Below are 26,379 nucleotides of genomic sequence, written 5' to 3'. Positions count from 1 at the left end.
AAAAAAATCAGCAAGATGACGTGGAAAATTTGGACCAAAGGGGAGCAGCCAAAGTGCCAGACGTGAAATCGCAGTGGAGCCTGAGCCACCGCCACGTCGACGCGTGGCGGTGGCGTTAAATTTCTTTTAAGTTGGTGGCGGTTAGGGAGGTTAAAAACATTTAAGTGGTTAATTTGACTTAACCAAGGTTTTAACTGTGTTTTTTACGATCCAATGTGTTCTATCTCTTCCCCTATAAAAGAGACTGCGGCATTGGAGTTTTTCAATTTCTTCCAAACACTTGAATTTGAATAAGCATTCAGAATTGTAACATAGAGAGAAAGAGAGGATCAGCGATGGGGATTTCTCACAAACTCCTCTCTTCATTTACATTGCTACTCATAATGTTGTCCGTTTGTGTCGGTGCCTCACCAGAGAAAACAGAGCTGAACTCCAGTAGATTCTTCTCCACTTTCTCGGGAAACAATCAGCTACTGTTCGTCATCTTTTATCTTTTCCAATCACAGGAAAACATTCCTTCATCGTGTTTGTCATGTGCAGGCTTGCCGAGGAAAACAAATTGCAGGGCTTGAAAAACTCATCCATGGCAGACGGGTAAGTAAAATATTTCAGCTATTTTATTTTCACGTGAAAACCTATGAATCCGGGGAAGCTTATAATTATAAGCCATTGAGATTGAATCTTATAGATCATGTTATCTACTCTTTGAAAGTTCATTGCATCATATGGATTTGTTTTCAGGTTGGATGATGAAAATGGAGAAATGAGCATGCAGTGGACAATCCTGAGGAAATTGCTTCAATGGTTGATATGTGAGTCTCTTTATCATTCCAACAACTGATCGGATCATCTCAACTTTAACTTACTTTAGCATAATTAATTAATTCCTAGTTATAATAAAAAGCTTTGGGATTTCATTAATAGTGATCGATTTAATAGTTGGTTCTTTGAAATAAGAGGGCTGATTCCACATGAATAGTCCTCTACTTAGAATCCCCCACTTGCCAAGATCTGCAGTTTGTGACAAAGATTCCTTTTCACCTGTCTGTCTTCCCTGGCTACTTTTTTTACTAGGATAGTCAAAATGTACTTAAAACTTTAGATATTTTCTTTTTATTTTTTATTAATAATATCCATCGCTGGATCCACTTAAAACTTAAGGGTAGACTCTTGAGATAGTTCTATGTTTTTGTTTTAAGTTTCGATTTTTACTTTACCGTTTATGTTCTTAATTCGTGACTGTAGCTTGTAGAAAAATTATCTTGAGGAATCCATTGCCATGTTCTTCGCTGGCCTACTTTAATTCTTTTTGAAACTTGTTAGCCAGATGACGCACATGCCCGTGTCCCGAGATCCGCGCATCTCGTTTTTGATTTTTTATTTGCTGTCCTATTATTCCTTCCTTATCCAGTATAATTCCAAGGGGTTGTTTATTTACTCCAGGATGATTAAATGTCAAATGATTCAGAGGTTCTGTATGAATTAGCTCTGAATGTAACATGTTGTTTGATAATAGTTCTGAATCATTCAGGATGTACTTCTGTACTGAATCATTCAATACTATTTTGCTGAATCAGTCAGCACTAAATCATTCAAAGGTGAGAAACAAACAGTCTGAAAGCTGAACGATTCAGCATTCAGCGCTGAATTCTTCCATTCAGAGCCGAATTATTCTATTCAGAGCCAAACAAACAGCCCCTAAATGTTTTTTCCCATTGTTCTTTGTGACTTTTATATATTTATTTTATGCCTTTTATCGAGCGATGATTCGAGGGATAATTAGTATGGTCGTTTTTTGAAAATTTTAAATTATTATAATTTTAAAATTATAATTTTATTGTAATATTTTTCAGGAGCATAAGAAATAGTACGGAACGGAGAAACTTGGGATATTTCTCGTGTGGGACAGGGAATCCTATCGACGACTGTTGGCGGTGTGACAGGCTATGTACCGTAGGCGAAGACGCCTCGCAAACTGTGGCATCGGGTTCGGACGCAACGCCATTGGCGGTCGGGATGGAAGGTACTATGTTGTGAGTGACCCTGGTGATGATAACCCTGTGAACCCCAAACCAGGCACTCTTCGACATGCTGTTATCCAAGACCGGCCTCTTTGGATTGTGTTCAAGCGTGACATGGTGATCACGTTGAAGCAAGAGCTGATAATGAACAGTTTTAAGACGATTGACGCTCGCGGCGTCAACGTGCATATCGCTTACGGGGCATGCATTACCATCCAGTTTGTCACCAACATTATCATCCACGGACTCCACATTCATGACTGCAAGCCCACAGGGAATGATATGGTTCGAAGCACCCCGTCTCATTACGGATGGAGAACCATGGCTGATGGGGATGGCATTTCGATTTTCGGAGCGAGTCCACAATTCACTGTCTAATTGTGCCGATGGACTTATCGATGCAGTAATGGGATCCACGGCGATTACAATCTCGAACAACTACTTCACCCATCACAATGAGGTCAGAATCAAATGCATAACAGAATTCCTCACACATCTTTTACATTTCTTAAGGTTAAATTATGCTTTTGGAAAGACTTGAACGAATTCATTCCATGTGATGGCAGGTTATGCTGTTGGGACATAGCGACTCTTATGTAAGAGACAAACAGATGCAAGTCACCATTGCTTATAATCACTTCGGCGAGGGCCTTATCAGCGCATGCCGAGGTAAGAACAAGATGATGCCTACTGTAATCTCTGCTTTCCCTTTTTCATAAAATCAACTCGAATCATCTTTACCGTAATCTTGCAGGTGTCGACATGGATATTTCCATGTAGTGAACAATGACTATACACACTGGGAAATGTATGCTATCGGTGGAAGTGCCAGTCCCACCATTAACAGCCAAGGCAACCGTTTCCTTGCCCCTAATAACCCCTTTGCTAAGGAGGTATATCTAGATAAATCAAAACCAACGAAATGTGAATTGTCCCCCCATTTAGAAGTGGTAAATTATGCTGACTGATTTTGTTAAATTCGATATCGTTTAGGTTACAAAGAGAGAAGGTGGATGGAATGGTGAATGGAAACGTTGGAATTGGAGGTCGGAAGGAGATCTGTTGTTAAACGGAGCTTATTTTACTCCGTCTGGTGCTGCAGCAGCCACCAGCTATGCCAGGGCCTCAAGCTTAGGTGCGAAATCGTCTTCCTTGGTCGGCATGATTACTTCAAGCGGTGGCGCCCTTGCCTGCCGCAATGGCCGCATGTGTTAATTCTCATCACCCCAACCGAAAATCCAAGCAAAAGTAGATGAAAAACAATTCATTTTTCTTCCCATATATATATATATCGTTCCATATAGTTCGTAGTATTCTCTATATGTTTCTGCTTAATCCTCTTGACAAGTGTACTTTATCTCACTTGTCATAAAATGCCATTGATCGACCTCGGCCTCTTTAAGGTACCGTAGTGTTGTTCATTTCTATGTTGCTTCTCTTTGTAATTATGTACCTCCCTTTCAACAGTTTCTCACTTTGGCCCTTGTATACTTTGATTAATCAGCATTTTAAGAAGAAGAAAAAAACATTGGATTATGCAAGTTTAATGTTTCGAATTGTTGCTTACTTTTTAATACACATTGGATTATGCAATCAACTCGAAGCCAAGCCCTGCATCACTCGCCGGTTTCGAATTTCGGACTAAAAGAAGAATCCACAAAGAGCCTTTAGGAGATCAAGTATAAGCTTTGTCATGAAACATTAGATCATTAATCATTCACTACCACTTCCTGCTAGACAAGAAGATATTAATACCAGTAAGGCAAATCAAAGGTGATAATTTGATGAACAAAGCTCAGAATGGGGTGTCAACTCACTCCTTGTTTCTGTGGGGCTATATAGAGCTGATCTGTTCCTTGGTCTGTTTTCTTCCAGCTGCTTCACAACCTCATCCATGGAGGGTCTCACCGAAGCTACAGGGGCACAGCATCCCATTGCAAGCTTAGTGCCTGAACTAATCCATCTTCCATTGGACTCCGGATACCTTTCAACACTTCTACGTCGAAAACCTCCATTGTTGTCTCTTCCAAAACTGCTGCTTTAACAATTGAAGGCAAATCCCAGCATCGTGGCCTCTCCCATTTTTCCCGGGCTTCTTGCCGATCAAAATCTCCAATAACAGTATCCCAAATGCATAAACATCTGTTCTGGTGTTGCATTTCTTCATGCTTTGAAGTTCTGGTGCCTTGTAACCTTCTGTCTTTGCAATGGCCACCATTTCATCAGCTACAGCCGGGATCATTAGCTTGTCGAGTCCATACTCAGTCAGCCTAGCCACAAAGAAGTCATCTACCAGCACATTTTTTGACCGAACATTCCCATGGGTGATCGGCGTCTCAATACCTGTATGAAGATGTGCTAATCCTTTGGCTATGCCCAATGCAATCTGTGCCGCCGAGCCCAGTTCAGAACTGGCTTTCCTGCTCTTGATTCTGCATTTAATCACAAACGTACACTAAGAATTCGTTGAATTTGCGATCGATTACCAATGAATTCATCTAGTGATGGCACAATTTAATTCAACATTTTACAGATACATTTATATCGATATTAATGACATAAATATTTTGAAACCTCAAACAAAGCTTAACATATGCATACCATGTAAAAAGTCATGCAGGCTTCTATTTGGCAGATAGTCATAAATAAGAAGCTTCTCCCTCTCTTCCCTTGATAGAAGCTCTCAGTGGAACCAAATTCTCATGTCTAACCTTTCCGAGCTGCCTTATAACCGGCAGACACGAACTCCGGTCCTTGCAACTGCCTTCGCTCAGCAACCTCAAAGCTATATTTCCACCATCAGCAAGCTTGCCTTATAAACAGTCCCATAATTTGTTTTCTCCATGACTTGACCAGTGCATTCAGTACATCTTCTAACGTCAAATGCTCACCGCCTTGGAATAAATAAGCTTGCTCTCGGCCTTAACTCCCCCGATGCCGACACCGTCTTCATCTTCCTCGCCTTCCTCCAGGTCCTCTTCACTATCTCCACCGGTGCTCCTCTTCCTGTTTTGCATATAGCCAATGAACAATGATGCTAAGAGTACTACTCCGGTCATTAGACCGATCACGATGCCAGCAATTGCCCCTGGACTCAGTTGTGACCTGCCACTACAACTATTTAAAGGCAATCCACATAGCCCTGGATTGTTACCTTCAAAAGCCTCCGGACCAAACTTTCTTTGAGCAAAAACAGGTAACATTCCAGTGAAGTTATTGTGGGAAAGGTCCAATTTTTCAAGGCTTAAAGTGGCTAAACTATGTGGAATTTGACCAGAAAGCATGTTACCCGAAGATCAAGCTCTTTAAGAGCTTGAAACCTAGTTATAAACTCTGGGAAAACCCCTAAAAACTTGTTGTTACCCAAATCAAGGGACTTGAGATTCTTACAGGTGGGATTTGGTAATGCTGGTTCAGGGATAGACCCAGATAGTGAATTACCATGAATCTTAAGAGAAACAAGTCTATCACACAAGTTCCAGATTGATGGACCTAAAGCCCCAGTGAGCAAGTTGTCACTCAAATCAACATCAGATAATGACGAGCTGTAACCAAGCTCAAGAGGGATAGTCCCCTCAGTGAGTTGAAGTTAAGGTAAAGGCTTTGAAGCATAGAGAACCCCCCAAGCTCCCTAGGCAAAGAACCAGTAAGGTTAGCAGAGGGAGCTGAAGTGAAACAAGGTGTAAAGATGTTTCCTTGGAAAGAGAGAGGTTAGTCCATTGTGGTGAAGAAAGGTCACTGCAAGAAAGAGGAGTCCCATTGGAGAAGACCCATTTAAGCCCTCTCCATTGGCAAAGTGGAACCGAAGAGTTCCATGAAGATAACAGTAAGTTATCAGTGTTACCTTGCATTGAAGCTTTGATCTTTCCCAATAGAACACAACATCAGGTGAAGAAGAAGAAGAAGAAGAAGAAGAAGAAGCTAATGAACCATTGTGTGTTGAAGATAGGCCTTTGGTCAAGAAAAGGAGAGAATACGAAAATGCAAAGAGAGTAAGTTTGAAGAACTCCATGAAAGTGCCACGGAGAGCCCAAAGAAGAAGGTGCAAAGATCAATGTTGTTTAGTGGAGTTTTCAACGAGGAAAGAAGGGTTTTCTTTTGGGAAAGTTGAGACTTGAGAGGTATTTGAATATGAATAAACAAACGGTCATGATTCCACCACCATTAAAATAATACTTTTTTCCTACTTAATCAAAGACTGCATCATAACAAAAAAAAATGGAAACGACCATACATTAGATTAGGGAAGGAGGAGGTACACCTGAAGCTCAGAAACAAAACTACAGTAACATACATTTAATCTTCATTTTTGCAGTCTTTAAGACAGAAGGGAAGGTTTCCAATGCAGAAGGCTGGACACCACTAAATGTCCTTTTTTCTAGATGTAGTTTGGTTTCGTCCAATTGTTTATGTCTTCTTCCTTTTTCATCATTCAAATTGTTGAGAGTGCATTGCTCTTGATGCAAGTGCCCAAGTAGGTGAGCCTTTATATGATTGCTTGCGGACACATAGCAAAAGCATGGTATAAGTAGGAGTTAATACTAGTAATTTTTGCAGTGGACTAATATACCTAAAAAAATACTTTGAGAGTAAATTACGATCTCAACAAGATTTCAAAGATATATTTTACGTATTAATTATACATATAACTCTAGGTATAATGATTCGATCCCTTTTCAATAAAGCTTAAATAAGTGCATGAGAATGAGAAACCAGAAATAAGGAAACTTTTCAGAATTTACTCTTAAACCCCACAATAAAATGTAAATTCTAAACATTGATATATATATATTCAATGATGGTGGGGTTAAAAGGTTTTAAAAAATTTATTGCGGAATAATGTAGAATGAATGGTATATGTTTCTTTTCAACGTTATACAAGTAATTGAATCTTTTTTCCCTTTTTTATTTAATGGACCTTCAATAATTCTTTTAGAAATAAATCCAATTTATAAAAGAAAGGAAAAGAGAAAGTAGCTTTTTATGGTGTTAAATGTTATGTTGACTACATAATGGTTTCTCGATTACAGAATATTATGTTATTAAGTCATTTAACTATTAAAAGTTTTAAAATGGTCACCTAATTATTCATTAATTTTAAATTCGTTCTCTTCCGCTAAAATTTTGATGGTTGTATGAGCTGAACGTTAACATGTTGACTTGAGATACAATAAAATCATGTTTTAATGATTTTTATTAACACCTCCGTTGCTTTCAAGCATTAGTTGGACAGTATACTCAATGACATAATATAAACGGAGACTCAATCCACAAAATACAACTCAAATGGTTATGAAATCATATTTTACCATATCATAATCAATAGGTTAACGTCATGTTCAGATGATCGTCAATATTTTAACGGAAAAGGAATAGTTTGAAACATATGAATAGTCGAGTGATCATTTTGTAACTTTTTAACCGTCAAATACTCAACAAAACAACATCCTATAATTAACATACCATTTTATAACTTTTAATAATTAAGAGACTTAATAAAATAATATCATGTAATCAAATTTTATTAATCATTATTTTCATCAATCTTTTCTTCGCATTCTCTTGTATGATAATCTTTGACCTTTGCATTCTCATGCAATGAATGAATGAATGTCTTCCGACTAATATTTAATCCTTGTCAAAGTAATTTTTAATTAAACTCAAAATGTTTCAAGAAGTGAATTCAGTAATTTTTTATTGGAATATTACTTTAAAACCTTCCATTATTCTTTAAAACTATTTTTATTATGCCAAATGTGTGTTTTTATACCAACGGCTAGTTGGTGTAGTAGGATGAAACACTAGATTCTTTAAACAAAATTAGAGGTTTGAATCTTGACGTTTGACAATGAAACAAATTGGATTAGAATTGTTGCTATCGCATCTGCGTATCCCGATCTGAATTAATATATCAATAAATCATATACAATTAGTTAACTTAAAAATGTGTGTTTTTACGAATATCGAGAGATATATTCTTTTCCACTTATTCCATACCTCTCCATTCCTTGAAGTTTCATTTTATTTAACTCAACTCAAGTAAATTTAAATTAATTTGATCGATATAAATATTTAATTTATATAAATTTTCTTTTTTGGTTCAATAGAAGGTTATCTCTATCTAAACCTCAAGGAAAACTCAATCTTTCAAAAAAAATATAGAAAAGCACGAGAAATTAGTGAGACCTCAACAGTGCACATTTAAGCTTAAGAAATTACATTCCAATAAATGATGAAATTTGGAAAACTAATGGTGAAAAAAGAAGAATATATAAAAGAATCGAATTGGGAGGTCCTCTGTTTGCTGAAATCAATTTTCATAAAATTAAATATTTATTGCGGACAGAATTTCTTAAAAACTTGAGTCAGGTTTTAAGAACACTTTGCGAGTGCAGAAGAAAGACAAAATAAAATTAAACTCATTTTAATAGTAATGCATGTATTATATTGACACTTTGTTCAGCATGATGGAAACATAGTAATGGCCAATGAGCTTGTCCAAAAAGTAACTGCATAAAATCTTAAAGGACCCTTGCAAATATACGCTAATTATTACGCAGATTCTTGATTTATTTTAGATTTTAGTAATAACTAATAGTACAAAGCCTTTTGTCAATTTAAAGTTGTAATGTTTTATTAGTAGTTTTGATTATTACTGGCTTTCGTGTCGCATTTGCTAAACTTTCGCACTAATGTTCATGACTAAGCTGTAGACTCTATTACGGTTTAAGTTTTATGGGATTCAATCATGCCATGAAGTTCCTCTGGCGTTGATAACCACGTTTTAACGAATGACGATCCTTGACGTATCACCCTCTTACCCATATGCATGATGTAGATTATGAATCGATGAGAGCTCTTGAATTTCAGATATATCACATTTAATTCTAGGATATGTTATCATTTATTACTGAACTTAAACTTAGGTTAGTTGATTTGTAGAATATATAAAAAAATACCAAAAGTATAAATTTGCAGAAATCTTTGTTTTAATATTTAAAAGGTTTGAATATGTTACACATCTCTATACTTTAATTTTTTTTCAGAAATAAAATAAAATAGAAATTTTAATTGTAAAATATTGATGTTTATATTTTTTTATTGAAAATTTTACAGATTAACTACATTTTTATTATTAATTGTTGATAGGGATGAGTAAATCTCGACTCAACTCGAAAAAAACTCAACTCGAAAAAAAATTCAAGTTCAAATTGAGTTATAAAATACAATTCAAATAGTAACTCGAATAACTCAATTTTTTTAATAATTAGTAGATTGGTTTTCAAGTTTGAGTTGAGTCTTTCAACTCGATATGATACATGTATATGACATATGAAAAGAATATTAAAATATATATATGTTGTATATGGTTATAGAAAATCATTTAAATTTGAAGCAAATACTATCATAATTTAAAATATTCACAATTAAATTTAAACAGAAATTCAAATAACTCGACCCAATTCGATTGACTTGAATTTATAAAACTCAACTTGACTCCATAAAAGTTCAAATCAAGATTGAGTTGTAAAATAGGACTCGTCAACTCGAATAACTTAAAAATTTTTGACTCGATTCAACTAGATCGAAACACTCACCCCCTAATTGTTGACATTAATTATAGAAAAGTAAAATTTATTAATCACAGACATTTTTTATTTCGCTTTTAAAATTAAAAGTCAAATTTGATAAAAATTATAAATTTAATAATTAGAAAATATTTATCTTATTATAATGATCAAATCAAGATAATAAAAAAAAAAGAAAAAATTCCATAAGCTTTATATTGTTGAATTAAGACATATATTAAAATTTAAATTTTAAAATAATATTAAAAATCTAAATATATTTAAAATAAACTTTTTCAAAGAGTTTAAATAAAATTATCTATAGTTTTAGGGTAAAATACACCATTCCTTACTGATTATACTCTATCTACTATTTTACTCACTGTACTTTTAATTATTTTAATTTACTCACTGAACTTTTAAATTACTCTTGTTTTGATCACTTTATTTTATTATTATTTTATATGACATGGCTTTTTATTATTATTTAATATAAAATAATTAAAAATATAAAAAACATAAGATTGTCGGAATTCACCTCAGCCATCGACCGTCGTAGATGGTGGTCGGTCGGTCCTATATTTCATGGGTCGGTTCGTCTCGACCCCTAAGGCCATCTGATGGTTGTTTCACCAGAAAATGTCCCAAACCAATGAATTTCGACTGAAATGTTTATGCTTAACTACTTTCGATCTCCAATCCGTGGACATAAAGCAAGTTTCGACAAAATGGAGGATTGATACAGACTTAGGGTGTCGAGATGAAGCGACCCATAAAATTTGAGATCGAACAATCACCTTCCACGACGGTCAGCGATAGCATCCGACCACCTTCTATTTATTTTATATTAATAATAAAAAACCACATCATACAAAATAATAATAAAATAAATCAAAGTGATCAAAACATGAGTAATTCAAAAGTTAAAGAGTAAATTAAAAAAATTGAAAGAAGTGAGTAAAATATGAGAGAGAATAACTCAATTTTTTGACTCGATTCATCATTCGCACCTTACCTGATGGCGCCACGTTAGCGAAAGGCGTGAATCATCATTTGCGACTTGTCAGAAAAGGTGCTAGATCGGTAAAATTTTCTGAAACAGTGTCTGACAGATAATTAATTTTGTCAGGGTGATTTTTAGGTAAAATGCCATAAGATGTTAGAAAATGCGAGCGTAAATTGGAACATATAAAATTAAAAATATTCCCATAAAAAGGAAAAAATATAATCATTATTATATGTTTTAAACTTGTCTTTTAATTTAAAAAATTGATGATCATCTGAACTAAACGTATACATATTGATTAAGATATGATAAATTTAATTCCAGAATCATTTGAGCTATTTTTTATATATGTCATCGACATCATTGAATCCTTATTCAAAAGAATAAAAAAGAAGCCCAAGGCACGAGAACATTCTGGATATTCTCGAGTCTTCGTGCATATAACGATCGAAGAAGCTGTAAATGAATAATGTTTCTTGCATTGAAGAATGATTACAAGACTGGTTTATATACAACTATAAAATTAATGAACTAACCAAAATACAACTGCTAACAAATCAGCTAACTAACTGATAACAAAACAAACTAACTACAAGCTAACTAATCAACTATAAGCTATAAAGATTACAAGCTGAAGTTGATATACTCTAATACCCTCAAGCTGAATGGTGCATGTATGTTAAAGAGACCCACTTGGCAATGACCTTGTCTCGTACAAAATGACAATCACTTCTATATGCTTTGTTCTTTCATGAAATACTTGATTAGTTGCAAGGTTGATTGCAGCCTGATTATCGCAATATAATCTTGCAAATGCAACATCCATAAATGAAGAGACAAAGAAACGAGCCAAACTAATTCACATGTAGCCATGGTCATAGCTCGATATTCAGCCTCGCATGAAGATCGGCTAACGACAGCTTGTTTCTTTGATTTCCAGGATACCAATTATTACAAAAAAAAGGCATAAAACTGTTGTAGAGCGTTGTATCGGGAAGGAACTATAGTTTGAGTAAACAAATATGCTCAAGTGTTAGTGGATTGACCTAGAAAACAAACCAAGACCAGGAGGACTTTTAATATATGTCAGAAAGATGCTTTAAGGCAATCTTATGAGGCGGCGAGGAGATGAGCACAAATTGGCTCAGCAATGTACAATATGAACAATATGGCCTAGTATTAGTCAAGTACAACAAACGCCTATCAATCGACGACTCCTGGGAATCAGGAAGTAATTCTCCTTCATTTGCACTCAACTTCGAGGATAAAAACATTGGTGATTCGGCTGGCTTAGTACCCAATATCATGTATCTGCTAGTAACTGTAATGCATATTTCCTCTGGGATATGATGATTCCAGAGCTATTCTAGCAATTTCAAATCCTAGGAAATAACGCAGGGGCCCCAACTCCTTTAGTTTGAAATGCCTTTTAACATGCTTGTATTTTATGGAGAGCTTGTAGATCTTCCCCGGCCAAAACGATGTCATCTACATAGACGAGAAGAGCAATGAATCCACTGCCACAACCCTTTGTGAACAAAGAAGATTCAAATGGAGATTGTTGAAAGCCAAGTTGAATAACAACGTTCGAGAATGCAATGAACCATTGTCTGGATACTTGCTTCAGACCGTAAATGGATTTGTGAAACTTGCAAACCATGTTAGATGATTGAGCTCAGACTTGTATCCAAGAGGTAGTTTCATGAAACTTCCTCATCTAATGTGTCATTTAGAAAGGCATTGTTACATCTAATTGCAACAAGTGCCAGTTGCGTGTTGCTGCAAGGGAAAGAATAATCGAAATGAGGTCATTTTGTAACAGGTGAAAATGGTCCATGTAGTCAATGCCTTCAACTTGTGTGAAGCCCTTAGCAAACCAGTCTGCTTTACACCGGACAATCGATTCCAGTAGGTAATGGAACAATGGTACATGTTCCAAGTTCTTCCATGGCTCGAAGTTCATCACTCATAGCATTTTTTCAAGTTGAAAACTTAACAACTTGATGGTAATAAGAGGGCTCGCAACATCGAGATATTTGCAACGAATGCCCATACTCGGTGGAAAGTTTTGAAGAATAAACAAAATTTTTGATGGATATAGACATTTTGAGGAAGCATTATTGCAATAATAGTGCTGAAGGTAGGAAGGTTTCTGAATGGTGCGGAGGAACGTCGACTGGTGTTGAAATCTCATCAGTCGAGGCAGTAGGTTCTAAAGAAATATTCACGTGATTCAGTATGCTAAGAAAAACATTGTTATTTGAATCAGTAGAGCCCAAGGGAGCATCACCAGTTGAGCTATTAGAGCCAATATAAGCTCCACCATCAAGTCAGCATATTCAAGAGGAATTTGTTGAATTCATGCACGTGTGGAGTATTGAACGTTATTTACAACCTTTGGCAGACAAAAGTCCTGAAAAATGTCAACAGAATTGTCAGACAATCTTGCATTTCGAAAAAGAAATAACCCTTCATAGAAATACCACGTTTCTAGAAATAACAATCTTATGACTTTGTAACACATAAACGCGATATCCCTTACACCTTGAGGATATCCAAAAAATACCCAGTAAAGCTCGAGCTGAAATATGTCCCGTTGAGACTTCAAAGTGGAAACAAAGCAAAGGCAACCAAAGGCTCGAATCCTGTTGTAACTCTAGTATATGACCATTAAAACTTCATAAGGGGATTTGTTGCTCAAGGCAGGTGATGGAAGTCTATTGATTAGATATGTTGCAGTAAGTAAGCAATCCACCCCAAAATTTGATTGGCACCTTTGACTGGAAATACAAAACACGAGCATAGCCAACATGTTGATGTTTTCTTTCAACGATAGAGTTTTGTTGGGGTGTTTCCACGCATGAAAACTGATGCATTATACCCAAGTTAGTGAACAATTCAGTGAATTTTAACTCAGGAGCATTATCAGACCTGAATGATTTTATGTCAATTTCGAATTGTTTCTTAACCATTGATATAAAGGCAGGTATAATGATGTTGACATTAGATTATGCTGCAGGAAATAAAACCAGGTAGATCTCAGAAATCATCAACCAAGGTTAGAAATGAAGCCTGTACAGAATATGTTTTGTGCTTGTAAGGTCCCCCAATATCACAATGAACTAACTCAAACAATCGTGTATATAAGAAGAAGAGACTGGAAATGACAACCTTTATTGCTTGGCCAAGGACAAACTTGACAAGATTCTTTCATCTTACATTTTTTAAAAGCAAAACATCCTTGAGAAGATGCATGACATGGAGACTATGATGGCCCAATATGTTATGCCAATCTAAATAAACCGTTACACATTATTACAAGAAATATTAGATCTAAATAAAGACATCTGCAGCAAGTAAAGTCCTGAACCAGCTCACCCTTCCCAACACTCGATGAAGGTCCTGAATTAGGCAGTTCATTTTTATAAAACATCACACTAAGGTCAGAGAATTTCAGCAATGCACTGACTGAAAGCAAATTGAATTGAAATTCTGGAAACAACACATCATGAAAACAAAATCAGATGAAAATCAAATTGTGCCTGCAAAACTGACTGGATGATGGATCCATTAGGTAAGGTGACTGAGCAGCTAGTTATAGTAAGTAATGATTCAAAATTGTTTCTTGAATGACATATATGTCTTGAAGCTCCCGAGTCCAAAATCAATAGTCAGATATTCCAACACCAGAAGCATTAGTGTGATATAATCTTACCTTGCATGGCAGTATTGATCGAAGTAGCAAGAATATCCAAGGATGATGCGAATTGTAACTGGGAAGTGAGCATGGCAATCATTGCTGACATTGCTCAGGAGTAAAAGCTTCAGTAACAGTAGAAGAGCTTTGCTGAGATACAATAGAGTTGGTATGAATGGCTTGAGAACTCTTACCACGAGAAGAAGTCGAAAGAGGACCAATTCTTGGAATTGTAACCAGGTGGATAACATATCAGTTTGTAACACATGTCTTTTGTATGACCAAGGAGGTTACAATGGTTGCACAAGGGTCTATTTTTGCGAGCATTAGTACCAGGATGAGACTTAACAGCAAAGGTTGGCTTGGAAATAGGATGAGAAGATTATATTTCGTTGATTTTCTTCTTGAACAATCAAAGAGAAACTTTTGAAATGGAGAAAGAGGATCCATTAAAAGAATTTGTCCCTTATATAAGCATAAGACTCATTTAACCCCATTAAGAATTGAATTACTGTTCTTGCTACTGTTCAGCAAGCATGTGTTGCACCCTCCACAATTCTATTGGAGATAACTGCATAACTGTCGAATTGAAAACAGTTCATCCCAAACAATTTTAACTGAGTATAGTAATTGCTTACAGACAATTTATCTTGCACGAGCTCGCATAATCGTTTCTTTAAGTGAAATAAACGTGGTCCATTTGCTTGCTGGAAACGATCAACCAAATCTTTCCATATCTCAGCAGCAGTTGTGTGATACAACAAATTTGCAGTTATGTCTTTGGAGACTGAATTGAGAAGCCAAGAATTGACCAAATTATTGGCTCTTGTCCAGGCGTTGAACTGGTTTACCATAGAAGGATCATGAGCTTTAATTGAACCAACAAATCCAAGCTTGTTCTTGCAGATAAGGCAAACATCATTGACCTTTTTCAGCTGTGAAAAATATCATTGGAAAGCAACTGACTAACCAATATCATGCCAGGATTGTCAGACTGATGCAAGTAATAGGGATTTGCCCCATTGTCGAAACTATCATTCAATGACTCAACCATGATGAAGCGTGCGAGAAGAGAAACAAACTTCTGATACCATATAACGATCGAAGAAGCTATAATGAATAATACTTTCTTGCATTGAGAAGGATTACAAGACTAGTTTATATACAACTATAAAGTTAACTAACTAACCAAAATACAACTGCTAACAAATCACTAACTAACTACAAGCTGATAACTAATCAATATAAGCTATAAATATTACAAGCTGAAGTTGATATACTCTAATATGCATCCTTTCAACACTTTGGTATTTATAACTCAACCCTATTACCTTCCCCTCCATTCGACAGTCATGAGCTTAGGCAACACAGTTAATGGCTGACGGTATATTGGCCACCCTTTCAGACGCCTCTTTTGAGCCCCCGATCTTCCGTGAATGGTGGATCAACGGCCCTCATGGATTGGCTCAAATCCCCAACTGCTCACATCTTCAAGATCAACGTCCCAGTTTCATTTCCTCTTTTAATCTTATTTATCTCTGTTCTTTTAGGTGGTTTTTAGCAATTTCCTCCACCAAAATTCAAAGTCTAAAACTGAAATTATTGTTTGATTTGGTGATTTGTAATATATAGGATACAATAGAGGGACATAAAAGTGCAGGTACAAGACGGAAACATTATGCAAATAAAAGGAGAGGGAATAAAGAGGACAACCAAGCCAAAGATACTGTTTGGCATGTTGCGGAGAGAGGTACGGGGAGGGCTGAATTTTCTCGGGAAATTGAATTGCCGGAAAATGTGAAGGTTGACCAGATCAAGGCCCAAGTGGAACACGGTGTCCTCACCATTGTCGCTCCCAAAGATTCTTCCCCCAAACCATCTAAAGTGCGTAATATTAACATTACTAGCAAACTTTAAAGGCTCAGAGTGTTACTGAGCTTGAATAAATTGTACTTGTACTCAAATTATTATGAAAATAAAAGGTTGTAATTATATTTAGACATAAATTACTTGTCTTTTAAAAATATTATAACTTCAACAGAGTTAAGAATAGCAGTCTGCAATATAGGAACGTAAATCAAAATATTTATGTTCATTTGTGAACCCATCTTTTGCTTAAGAAAAACCCTGAATCATGTCCCCAAACCCATAACTAATTATTACCGAACTTAACGAATTATCTAATTGATTAACTAATTACAGTTAATCTTCTAACATAAGCAGTGAGTTTATGTTTCTCTAAAACAAAAAATGGTTCACAAATCAACACAAAGTGTTGCAAATATTTACAGTCTCGTTGGTGGAAGGGTGATGCTAGATACAACATAGATGACGACCACAGTAACTCTAGGAGTTGTTAGAAAAGATGGTTGTTTTCTAGTGAGAGAGTTGAAAGATCAAATTTTTTTTAAAAAAAAAACTTCCTCTATATAAGTAACGAGGGAAGCTCCAATAGAAAATATTGAAAAGGAAAAGGAAAAATACTTTGAGATGAACATGTTACCATGCAATAGTCAGGAATTTTAGCGCTACATTTGTCTATTATTTTTGTCCTACGTTTAGAATTTATTCCTCTATTTAGAATTTATATATAAAAATTATATTAGGTTTAGGTAGAGGGTGAAAAGCCTCAAACTCAGGAAAAATATAGTAATTTTTATATAAATTTAACGATAATTATTATCATATTTTTTTATTTATATATTTCAAATTAAGTTTTTTTAATATCAGATCATGTCAAATCGAGTAGATTATATATATATATTATTAGGTCAGAGTGAGTTTGGATGGATGATATATATTTTGGGTCAAATTGGTAAAAAAAATTGACCTAACTTGACCCCTTGCCATCTCTAATGGTCAACGATAGTTTTCGTTGGTCAAAAATTCGATTGATTTTTTCTTCGATTTAAGGGTCATATTATGTGAAAAATAAGTTCAAGGGTCACATTATTTTTTTTAAAAGTTTGAGTAAACCTTGATAATTTAACGATCTATTTTTTTCCTTTAAGAAAATAATTAAAATTTTAAGGGTGATATTGACACTTTTAATAGTTTAATGACTTAAATTAGATAACTTCTAAACTTCGGGAACTACTAATGTAGTTATCCTAATTAAATCAAATCTTAAATCTGTTCTGTAGCTTGTGCAGGAATACCGCACATTGGGCCTGAAAATAATACTTAAAGCCCATGTTGAATGTAAATGGTAATTGGGTTTTAATTAGTTAGGTTCTTTAACCTAATTAAATGTTTTGTTAGATCAGATATAGGTAATTGTATCAAAAAAATTATAGCTAAGTTAATAATGAGAGGCATTAATATTCTATATTAAATATTATATAATAAAATAAACAAATAATTTTATTTCCATATCCTACCGTATCGTATTCTTACTTTTAAGAATTATCGTGTTGATATGTTTGTATGTCATACATGTATTCTAGGGCAGATCGATAACTTCTTGAAGATAGACATGTACTCATTCTGAAATTTAATTTTTTTTTGGATTATTTATATATATACCAAACTGCATAGATAGTTGTTAGTATTTTCATCTGCATTGTTTTTAAAAATTGACAAGATCAAACCGTTGACCATTTTCACGATAGACAATAAATAATATTGTATTCAATTAGTCCAAGTGAAAAAAAAGCAGGAAACTTTTGACTTTAGAATTGGGGCAAGAAAGTATTCTGCCATAAAAGGTCCTGGCACTGGAATTGCACAACAGAGTTAAAGATAGCAGTCTGCAATATAGGAACGTAAATCAAAATATTTATGTTCATTTGTGAACCCATCTTTTGCTTAAGAAAAACCCTGAATCATGTCCCCAAACCCATAACTAATTATTACCGAACTTAACGAATTATCTAATGATTAACTAATTACAGTTAATCTTCTAACATAAGCAGTGAGTTTATGTTTCTCTAAACAAAAAATGGTTCACAAATCAACACAAAGTGTTGCAAATATTTTACAGTCTCGTTGGTGGAAGGTGATGCTAGATAAACATAGATGACGACCACAGTAACTCTAGGAGTTGAGTTAGAAAAGATGGTTGTTTTCTAGTGAGAGAGTTGAAAGATCAAATTTTTTTTAAAAAAAAAACTCTATATAAGTAACGAGGGAAGCTCCATAGAAAAATATTGAAAAGGAAAAGGAAAAATACTTTGAGATGAACATGTTACCATGCAATAGTCAGGAATTTTAGCGCTACATTTGTCTATTTTTGTCCTACGTTTAGAATTTATTCCTCTATTTAGAATTTATATATAAAAATATATTAGGTTTAGGTAGAGGGTGAAAAGCCTCAAACTCAGGAAAAATATAGTAATTTTTATAAATTTAACGATAATTATTATCATATTTTTTATTTATATATATTTCAAATTAAGTTTTATTAATATCAGATCATGTCAAATCGAGTAGATTATATTATATTATTTAGGTCAGAGTGAGTTTGGATGGATGATATATATTTTGGGTCAAATTGGTAAAAAAAATTGACCTAACTTGACCCCTTGCCATCTCTAATGGTCAACGATAGTTTTCGTTGGTCAAAAAATTCGATTGATTTTTTCTTTGATTTAAGGGTCATATTATGTGAAAAATAAGTTCAAGGGTCACATTATTTTTTCTTAAAAGTTTGAGTAAACCTGATAATTTAACGATCTATTTTTTTCCTTTAAGAAAATAATTTAAAATTTTAAGGGTGATATGACACTTTTAATAGTTTAATGACTTAAATTAGATAACTTCTAAACTTCGGGAACTACTAATGTAGTTTATCCTTAATTAAATCAAATCTTAAAATCTGTTCTGTAGCTTGTGCAGGAATACCGCACATTGGGCCTGAAAATAATTAAAGCCCTTGAATGTAAATGGTAATTGGGTTTTAATTAGTTAGGTTCTTTAACCTAATTAAATGTTTGTTAGATCAGAATAGGTAATTGTATCAAAAAAATTATAGCTAAGTTAATAATGAGAGGCATTAATATCTATATTAAATATTATATAATAAAATAAACAAAATAATTTTTATTCCATATCCTACCGTATCGTATTCTTACTTTAAGAATTATCGTGTTGATATGTTTGTATTGTATCATACATGTATTCTAGGGCAGATCGATAACTTCTTGAAGATAGACATGTACTCATTCTGAAATTTAATTTTTTTTGGATTATTATCTATATACCAAACTGCATAGATAGTTGTTAGTATTTTCATCTGCATTGTTTTTTAAAAATTGACAAGATCAAACCGTTGACCATTTCACGATAGACAATAAATAATATTGTATTCAATTAGTCCAAGTGAAAAAAAAAGCAGGAAACTTTTGACTTTAGAATTGGGGCAAGAAAGTATTCTGCCATAAAAGGTCCTGGCACTGGAATTGCAGTAAATCTTGAAATCTTTCAGAAAATGGAGGAAGTGAAGTTGCTGGAATTGGAACAGTCCATTTAGTTACAGAGTTTTATGGGGTCTTAAATACAAGGGGATTGAATTTGAGTATATAGAAGAGGATGTTTTGAACAAGAGCGAATTGCTGCTTAGCTATAATCCAATCCACAAGAAGATCCCAGTGCTGGTTCATGGTGGGAAACCCATAGCAGAATCCGTTGTTATACTGGAATACATCGATGAGATTTGGCCCCAAAACCCTTTGCTTCCTCAACATCCTCATCAAAGGGCCGTGGCTCGCTTCTGGATCAAGTTCGGAGAAGATAAGGCCAATTCTACTATTTCTCACTTCTGGTATTTAATTTTTTTTAGTTCAAAATAAGTGTTTAATATTTCAACGATACTTTTTTCTGTCTTGATCTATCATGGCTGTTAAAAAAAACGGTTATCTAATATATAGTTTATATCTTTTTGAAAATTTTTATTTTAAAAATAAAACTTAAAATTATGTATTTAAAAAAAACCTAAAATTATAAAATACCTAATTTCTATTTCTCTACCATTGTCGAGTGTCATCAATGGTGCCGACCAGTCAAAACCACCTACGTCGCTGCTTTCACCAATGTCACTGCCTTGATGGTCAAGTAGGATGACAACTAAGGCGACATCAAATCCTTTTCTTCCTTAAGAGCAACGAACTATAGTTTTTTTTCTCAAACCCTAAATTAGATTAAGGATGACGACAATGTGTTGATGAAGTGATCCACGACAAGGAGATGGTAAAGGCATCAACAACGGTGACCAGCAAGGAGGGATGAAATTAGAGTTAAGAATTCTTTAGAGATTTGAGTGTGTGTGTGTTTTTTTTATAATTTTAGATAATTAAAGTTTTTCTAGAGAAAAATTTCAAAAAATATAAATACGACACATATTAGATAACAGTTGTAGATATTTTAAAAGTGACAGAGAAATGTTAGACACATACTTCAAATGAAAATATTTTAAATACTTATTTTAAACACTTAAAATGAATAAATGATATAATTTACACACTTGTATTTCATTAAGCCTTTTAAGAACTCATTTGGGCCATCTAAATTTTGGTTTTCAATGGTGAAAGGCTCCTATATTTTACAAGTTCTTTCATACTGTTGGAGACGAGCAAGCCGAGGCAACAAAAGAAGCTGAGGAGGTGCTGCAAACTATACAAGAGCATGGTCTGGGAGATAAGAAATTCTTTGGGGTGAAGAGCTCGGATTAACCGACTTAGCCTATGGATGGATCGCTTGTTGGCTCGATGTGTTGGCTGAAGCAGCCGGTGTTGAACTTCTACGACTTGAAAGGTTCCCTCGGTTGCACCAATGGGCTGAAAACTTCAAGCAAGTCCCATTGATCAAGGACAACCTTCCCGACCCTGATCAAATGTTGATTCATTTCAAGTCCCGGAGGGAGGAATTCATTGCAGCAGCTGCAACCTCTTAGATGCTACCACTATTTTCTCCACTTCTTTTATGGTCTTAGTCCCTCTCCTGTACTGAAATTCGGGATTTATCCATCATTATCATGTTATTTAGATACGCAAATAAGGTAACCTAAAAACTCAATACATCTTGTTGATTCCAGTGGTAAAGGGTTTTTAGGTGGTGTGTATCAATTTATTTGAATAAAGAACATAACATATACTACATAATACCACAAAAAATACTTAAAAATATAATAAATAGTGAATAAATACATTTGACGGTTGGTCAAATTATTTATCTTTATTTCCTTTTACTCCCTTACATCATAAGTTCTAACCCTACTAGGAGTACTGTCATTCCTTCCCTAGTGTCACTCTTTCCCCTTCCCTCTAAGTAAAATTAATATTAAATTTAAGATTTATCAAATATATATATAAAATCAATATTCTTCAAATCATTGATAGACTGGGTAAATTACTTTGTACGTCACCAAGCTATTGAAGTGATTCTATTTTGGTCATTAAACTATACATTTTATCAATTAGATCATTAATTATTAAAATAATTTAATCCATCTATCGTTAACGGAGTTGTTGAATGGAAATTAAAGATTCTTGTATTACCCCATTTGATCTCAATACTTGTACATCCTTCTATTTGATCTTAATTTTAATTAAAAATTAATAAATTTAATCATTAATAAGATGGCGATATCTTAGTATATTTTGCACAATCACAAGAATCACATGCTAAAGACTCAAGCTAAGGTTTTTGCAAACAAAATGAGAGATAGCTTTTTCGAAACATCAAATGATGGATGTTCTAAAGAAAATTCGACATAATCTAAGGGGATACTTGGGTAAAATTACATTTGGTCCTTCTATTGACTACTTATTACCACATTATTTTTTTGACAACAACATCCAACACTTGAAATTAAGAAGTCCATTTTTTAAATTATTAAAAAAAACCTTAAATTTCATTAGTTCACTTAATATATCTTTCATTTGTACTTAAATAAAATTTCAACATTTAATTTATATTCTTTATTTATCATGTTTGATTTTATAAATTTGAAAATTCGAACTTTATTGTAAGTTCAAGAATAAAATGCACACATTATTTGTTCTCGGAGTTGATTGTTTTGTAAATCATTCTTGTTTTTTGCCCTTACATATGGAATCCATCAACAGTTTAGCTATCACATCTGAATTTGTAGCTTTTCTCCACTTTTGTTTGTCTTAAACTTTTGAAATTTCTGCCGCTTGATAAAGTTCAATCAAACTAGAAACACAACATATTATCATGTCCTGATAAGCTTGTCAGGTCAGTTTCTCATTGTACCATATCTAGCTACACAGTGTGCGTTAAACTCAAAAAACTGTATAGATTTGGACTAACTCATCATGGAACTGAAGGTTTGGCTGTTTTTCATTCCCTGGATATATGACAAACCAACTTCTTGTTCTGTTTCCATGGAATATGGGTTTCTGATCTTTCAAACTCGATCGAGCTGGAGGCTCTTGTAGCTATCGCAGTCGGAAATTCGAGGCTTTCGGGTAACCTTTCACCATGTTGAGAAATCAGTACTGAAAAGAGTAGTTCATCTTCGGCTCATATGAGCAAATCCTCTTAGACTTTTTACCTATAAGAAACATATGAATTTAAAGCCAATTCAATTCAATGATCAGGAAAAAAAAAGGTCAAGCTGTAAAGGGATTGAACCATTCATTGCTCGTTTCAGGTCCTCCTCGCCGGAGTCCGTAGAGGACAGTAACATGTGAAGGAACAAACTCTGAATCGCAGCCTATGGTGTTTCTGTACAAGATGAAGATGATGATGAGGTCCCTTGTAGAGTGATTTTGGGAGCCGTCCCATGTGGTTATTTTCACTGTCGTTAGCAGTGATGTCCAAATATCAGTGATGTTCCGATTACAATTGATGTTGTTATTTTGCAATTGATTTATAGTCTCCAAGTTTCGATTTGATTCTAATGTGACTTCTTAGGGTATATGAAAATCTTTGAAGGCTCTTCCTTATCCATGTGCAAGGGCATCGGACTTTTCCCAAGCCTCATATTATTTGAGTAAGTTGGTCAATGAAAATAAAAGAAAATAATATTTAAGGGAATATTGGTGTGTGCCTACCCCATCTTGGAGCTTGGCTATCCACAAAGATAATTTTTTTTTTATTTTTTTTAAAAAAAGTGATAGTGGTGGGTGTTGTGGGTCATAGCTTCCATTGAGCCTTATGGGTCATGTGTCCTACACAACTTCCATGTCTCAAAAACCATCGGAAACAAGAGGATCTTTTACCCTTTGGTTTTTGATGGGTTATTTGTAAGCATATGACATGTATCATGTATCAATTTGTGTAAAAAAACTTATGGTTAAGGACTTAAGTAGCAAGAATCCAAGAAATAAGAACCATGGATTTGAAGAAATTAGATTCATGTATCAGAGGTTAATATATAAACATCTTATAAACGTAGTTACTCAAATTCGAATTCTTTAAAAATAACAATATTTTCTTTTATCAATAAAATCACTCAATAAGTTGTAGTTATATATAAAAAAGTCATGAATTTGTTAATGGTAAGAACAAATTCTAAGAATAAAATCTTAAAAACTGTATCATTTAATTTGATATCTGAATATGGTACAAACAATATAAAGAAAGGAAGCCTCGTCATCCTCTAAGTTTACGAAATGCCCAAAGAAAATCAAAGTTGGGCCATTGGAGAGGGCTCTGTCAGCCTGCACTACTTTTTTTTAGTGTATATAGTATAATATTTTTATTTTTACATAAAAAAAAAATAGAAAGAACAAGATGATTTCCTATATGCTGATCAATAATCCCTTTTTTTTAGAACTGTGAAATGCATCGTCTGTGGCAAGCAACAGTCCTCTTAGTGTGCTGCTTAGTTTCCTGTTTCCAAACCATGCCGATATCTTTAGCAATGTTGATGGCATCCGATGAAGCACCAGAGAGCCCTCTCCTTGTGAACCCAACAGCGTACAATCCACCATTTCCTTTCCATCCATTCGGGAAATGAGCCTTTGGGAACCCATTTTTAGAGAAGAATTCACCTTCCTGAAGCCAACAAGGAACGTTGCTACGGTATCCGGTGGCGAGCACGATCGAATCGAAATCAACCTTTTCGCCGTTAAAGAGCTCGACTTGTCCACGTGAGAACCGCTTGATTCCGGGGACAACATTAATGTCACCTGATCTGATTTTCTCTAATGCACCAATGTCCAGTACAGGGGTTTTCCCTTTAGTGTTCTTCAGCTCTAATGGACCCATTGATGGCCTTTTCAGTCCATATTTCTCAATGTTTCCGAGTACCGACCAGGCTAAAATCAACAGCAGCTTGTCAACAAGCCAAATGGGTAGCCATTTCAGCATCAAAAGGCTAATTCGTACGTTGATTTCCCAAAAATTTCTTGGCAGAACATGAACCTGTTGAAATGAAAAAGAGAGTTAGGATCATAGTTCTCTTTAAGCAGTATATGTTGATGTATGTTTAATGTTCTGATGACTTACCGAGCTGCGAACCACCATTGAAGGTGAAGCATTATGGTTGCAAAGATCAAGAGAAACTTCCATGCCGGAGTTGCCGCAGCCGACGACGAGCACTTTCTTGCCCTGGAATTTTTCCCCGGACTTGTAATCACAAGCATGGATAATTTCACCGCCAAACTCATCCAATCCGTCAATATCAGGCACCACGCGCTCGGCATTTTCACCTGTGGCCACCACGAGCCAACGGCAAATGTACTCGAACTCCGTCTTGTTCGAGCCACTCGTGACAATGGTCTTGACCCTCCAGAAACCACTGGTCTCATCGTACCTAGCCGACTGCACGCCCTCGTTGAACTTGGGGCTGATATCGAAATGCTTAGCGTATGACTCAAGGTACTCAATGAACTGTCCCTTAGTCGGATACTCAGGGAAATCCTCAGGGAAAGGCATTTTAGGGAGTTGGCAGAATTGTTTAGGAAGATGAAGCTTTAGCCTATCGTAGGTGCGTTTTTGCCACAACGATGCGATGCATTCGGCTCTTTCAAGGACCACAAACGGCACCCCTTGTTCCCTGAGACAAGCGGCAGTGGCTAGCCCCGATGGTCCGGCACCAATGATGACCGGACCATTGACCAAAGTCCATTTACGTTGAAAGAAACCTTGATCTTGATCAACAAGGCGAAACAAATTCCCCATTGCGATACAAAATTAATGGTAAAGGCGGTTAAAAGAAAAAGAGTATTTTCAAGGTATTGAGAAGAGAGAATTGAATGTTGATTGTTTGAAGAGAAGAATGAATCAATGGAGTGCTTAAATAAGGGAGGGTGGCATGAAAAGGACCATGTGATAGCTCCAAAGGCTCAGTTCCAAATCATAACCTTTTATTAGTTTATGCAATATTTTAATAGATCTTAATATTTTGCTTTTAAAATAATTGTTAAGATTTATATATTTTTTCTTGGGAACTATTTATTCTCTCTCTCGCTTATAAAGTTCTTTTTTTAATTTATTATTTGAAAGATGTGAATATACTTATATATATAACTTTCATTTTATTATTAGTAATAACTTTTTTTTGGAGGAAATTATTATATGATGAAATATGAGGTTGTGAATGAGATTATATAGATGGTTTCAATGATTTTGATGGCCAACATCAAATGTGCTTGAGATTCCACATTATTGTTTATCAATTATTGTATGATGGTAAGTGAAATTCGAAAGCATTATACCATATGTTATATGAAAAGAAAGATTTAAATAATAATGTATAATCATAGTTAATTATTATAACTATCTATTTCAATAAAATAATATTTTTTAAATCATTAAAATTCTATTTTTTTCTCCAATAATTTCTCTTTAATTTACTATAATTTTATGTTATCATTGACAACATCAATTTAATCTGATCATCGACGGTTGACTTTTCCTTTAAATTTTATTTGTCTTTTTCCCCTTTCTCCTTCTTTCCTTATTTGGAGTTTACCATAAAAAATATTGTGTTTTTGTTTAACATATCTAAGTTACATAATTTTATTTAATTAATATTTCTCTTTTGTATGGTTAATGATTTATCGAACAAGCACATTTGGTCGATAGGCTAAGCTGCTCATCTTTGTTCTCTTCCATTCCCTTCGGTCATGGGTTCTAAATCCTTTAGGTAGAATTAGGATTAGACTTAGAATTTGT

General features: G+C 34.6%; 1 protein-coding gene and 4 pseudogenes across 1 annotated transcript; 3 read left to right on the top strand and 2 right to left on the bottom strand.

Annotated features, from left to right (window-relative positions):
* Positions 1–537: 537 nt before the first annotated feature.
* On the top strand, positions 538–3,491 carry LOC120143488 (annotated as a pseudogene).
* A 162-nt stretch (positions 3,492–3,653) lies between these two features.
* LOC120143487 lies at positions 3,654–6,104 on the bottom strand (annotated as a pseudogene).
* Positions 6,105–15,667: 9,563 nt separating this feature from the next.
* LOC120143597 lies at positions 15,668–16,212 on the top strand (annotated as a pseudogene).
* A 3,508-nt stretch (positions 16,213–19,720) lies between these two features.
* On the top strand, positions 19,721–21,225 carry LOC120143516 (annotated as a pseudogene).
* A 2,777-nt stretch (positions 21,226–24,002) lies between these two features.
* LOC120143507 (probable indole-3-pyruvate monooxygenase YUCCA8) lies at positions 24,003–25,423 on the bottom strand. The gene is made up of 2 exons (XM_039157814.1): positions 24,709–25,423; positions 24,003–24,624 (listed from the first exon to the last, which is right to left on the bottom strand). Exons 1-2 carry the CDS (start codon positions 25,381–25,383, stop codon positions 24,028–24,030), a joined length of 1,272 nt encoding a protein of 423 aa, XP_039013745.1. The 5' UTR covers positions 25,384–25,423; the 3' UTR covers positions 24,003–24,027.
* Positions 25,424–26,379: the final 956 nt, after the last annotated feature.

The sequence above is a fragment of the Hibiscus syriacus genome, unplaced genomic scaffold (genome assembly GCF_006381635.1).
Source record: "Hibiscus syriacus cultivar Baekdansim isolate YM2019G1 unplaced genomic scaffold, ASM638163v2 tig00110858_pilon, whole genome shotgun sequence".
In the NCBI taxonomy this organism is placed as follows: domain Eukaryota; kingdom Viridiplantae; phylum Streptophyta; class Magnoliopsida; order Malvales; family Malvaceae; genus Hibiscus; species Hibiscus syriacus.
Note: the sequence above shows the minus strand (reverse complement) of the source record. Positions and strands in the feature narration are given on the sequence as shown.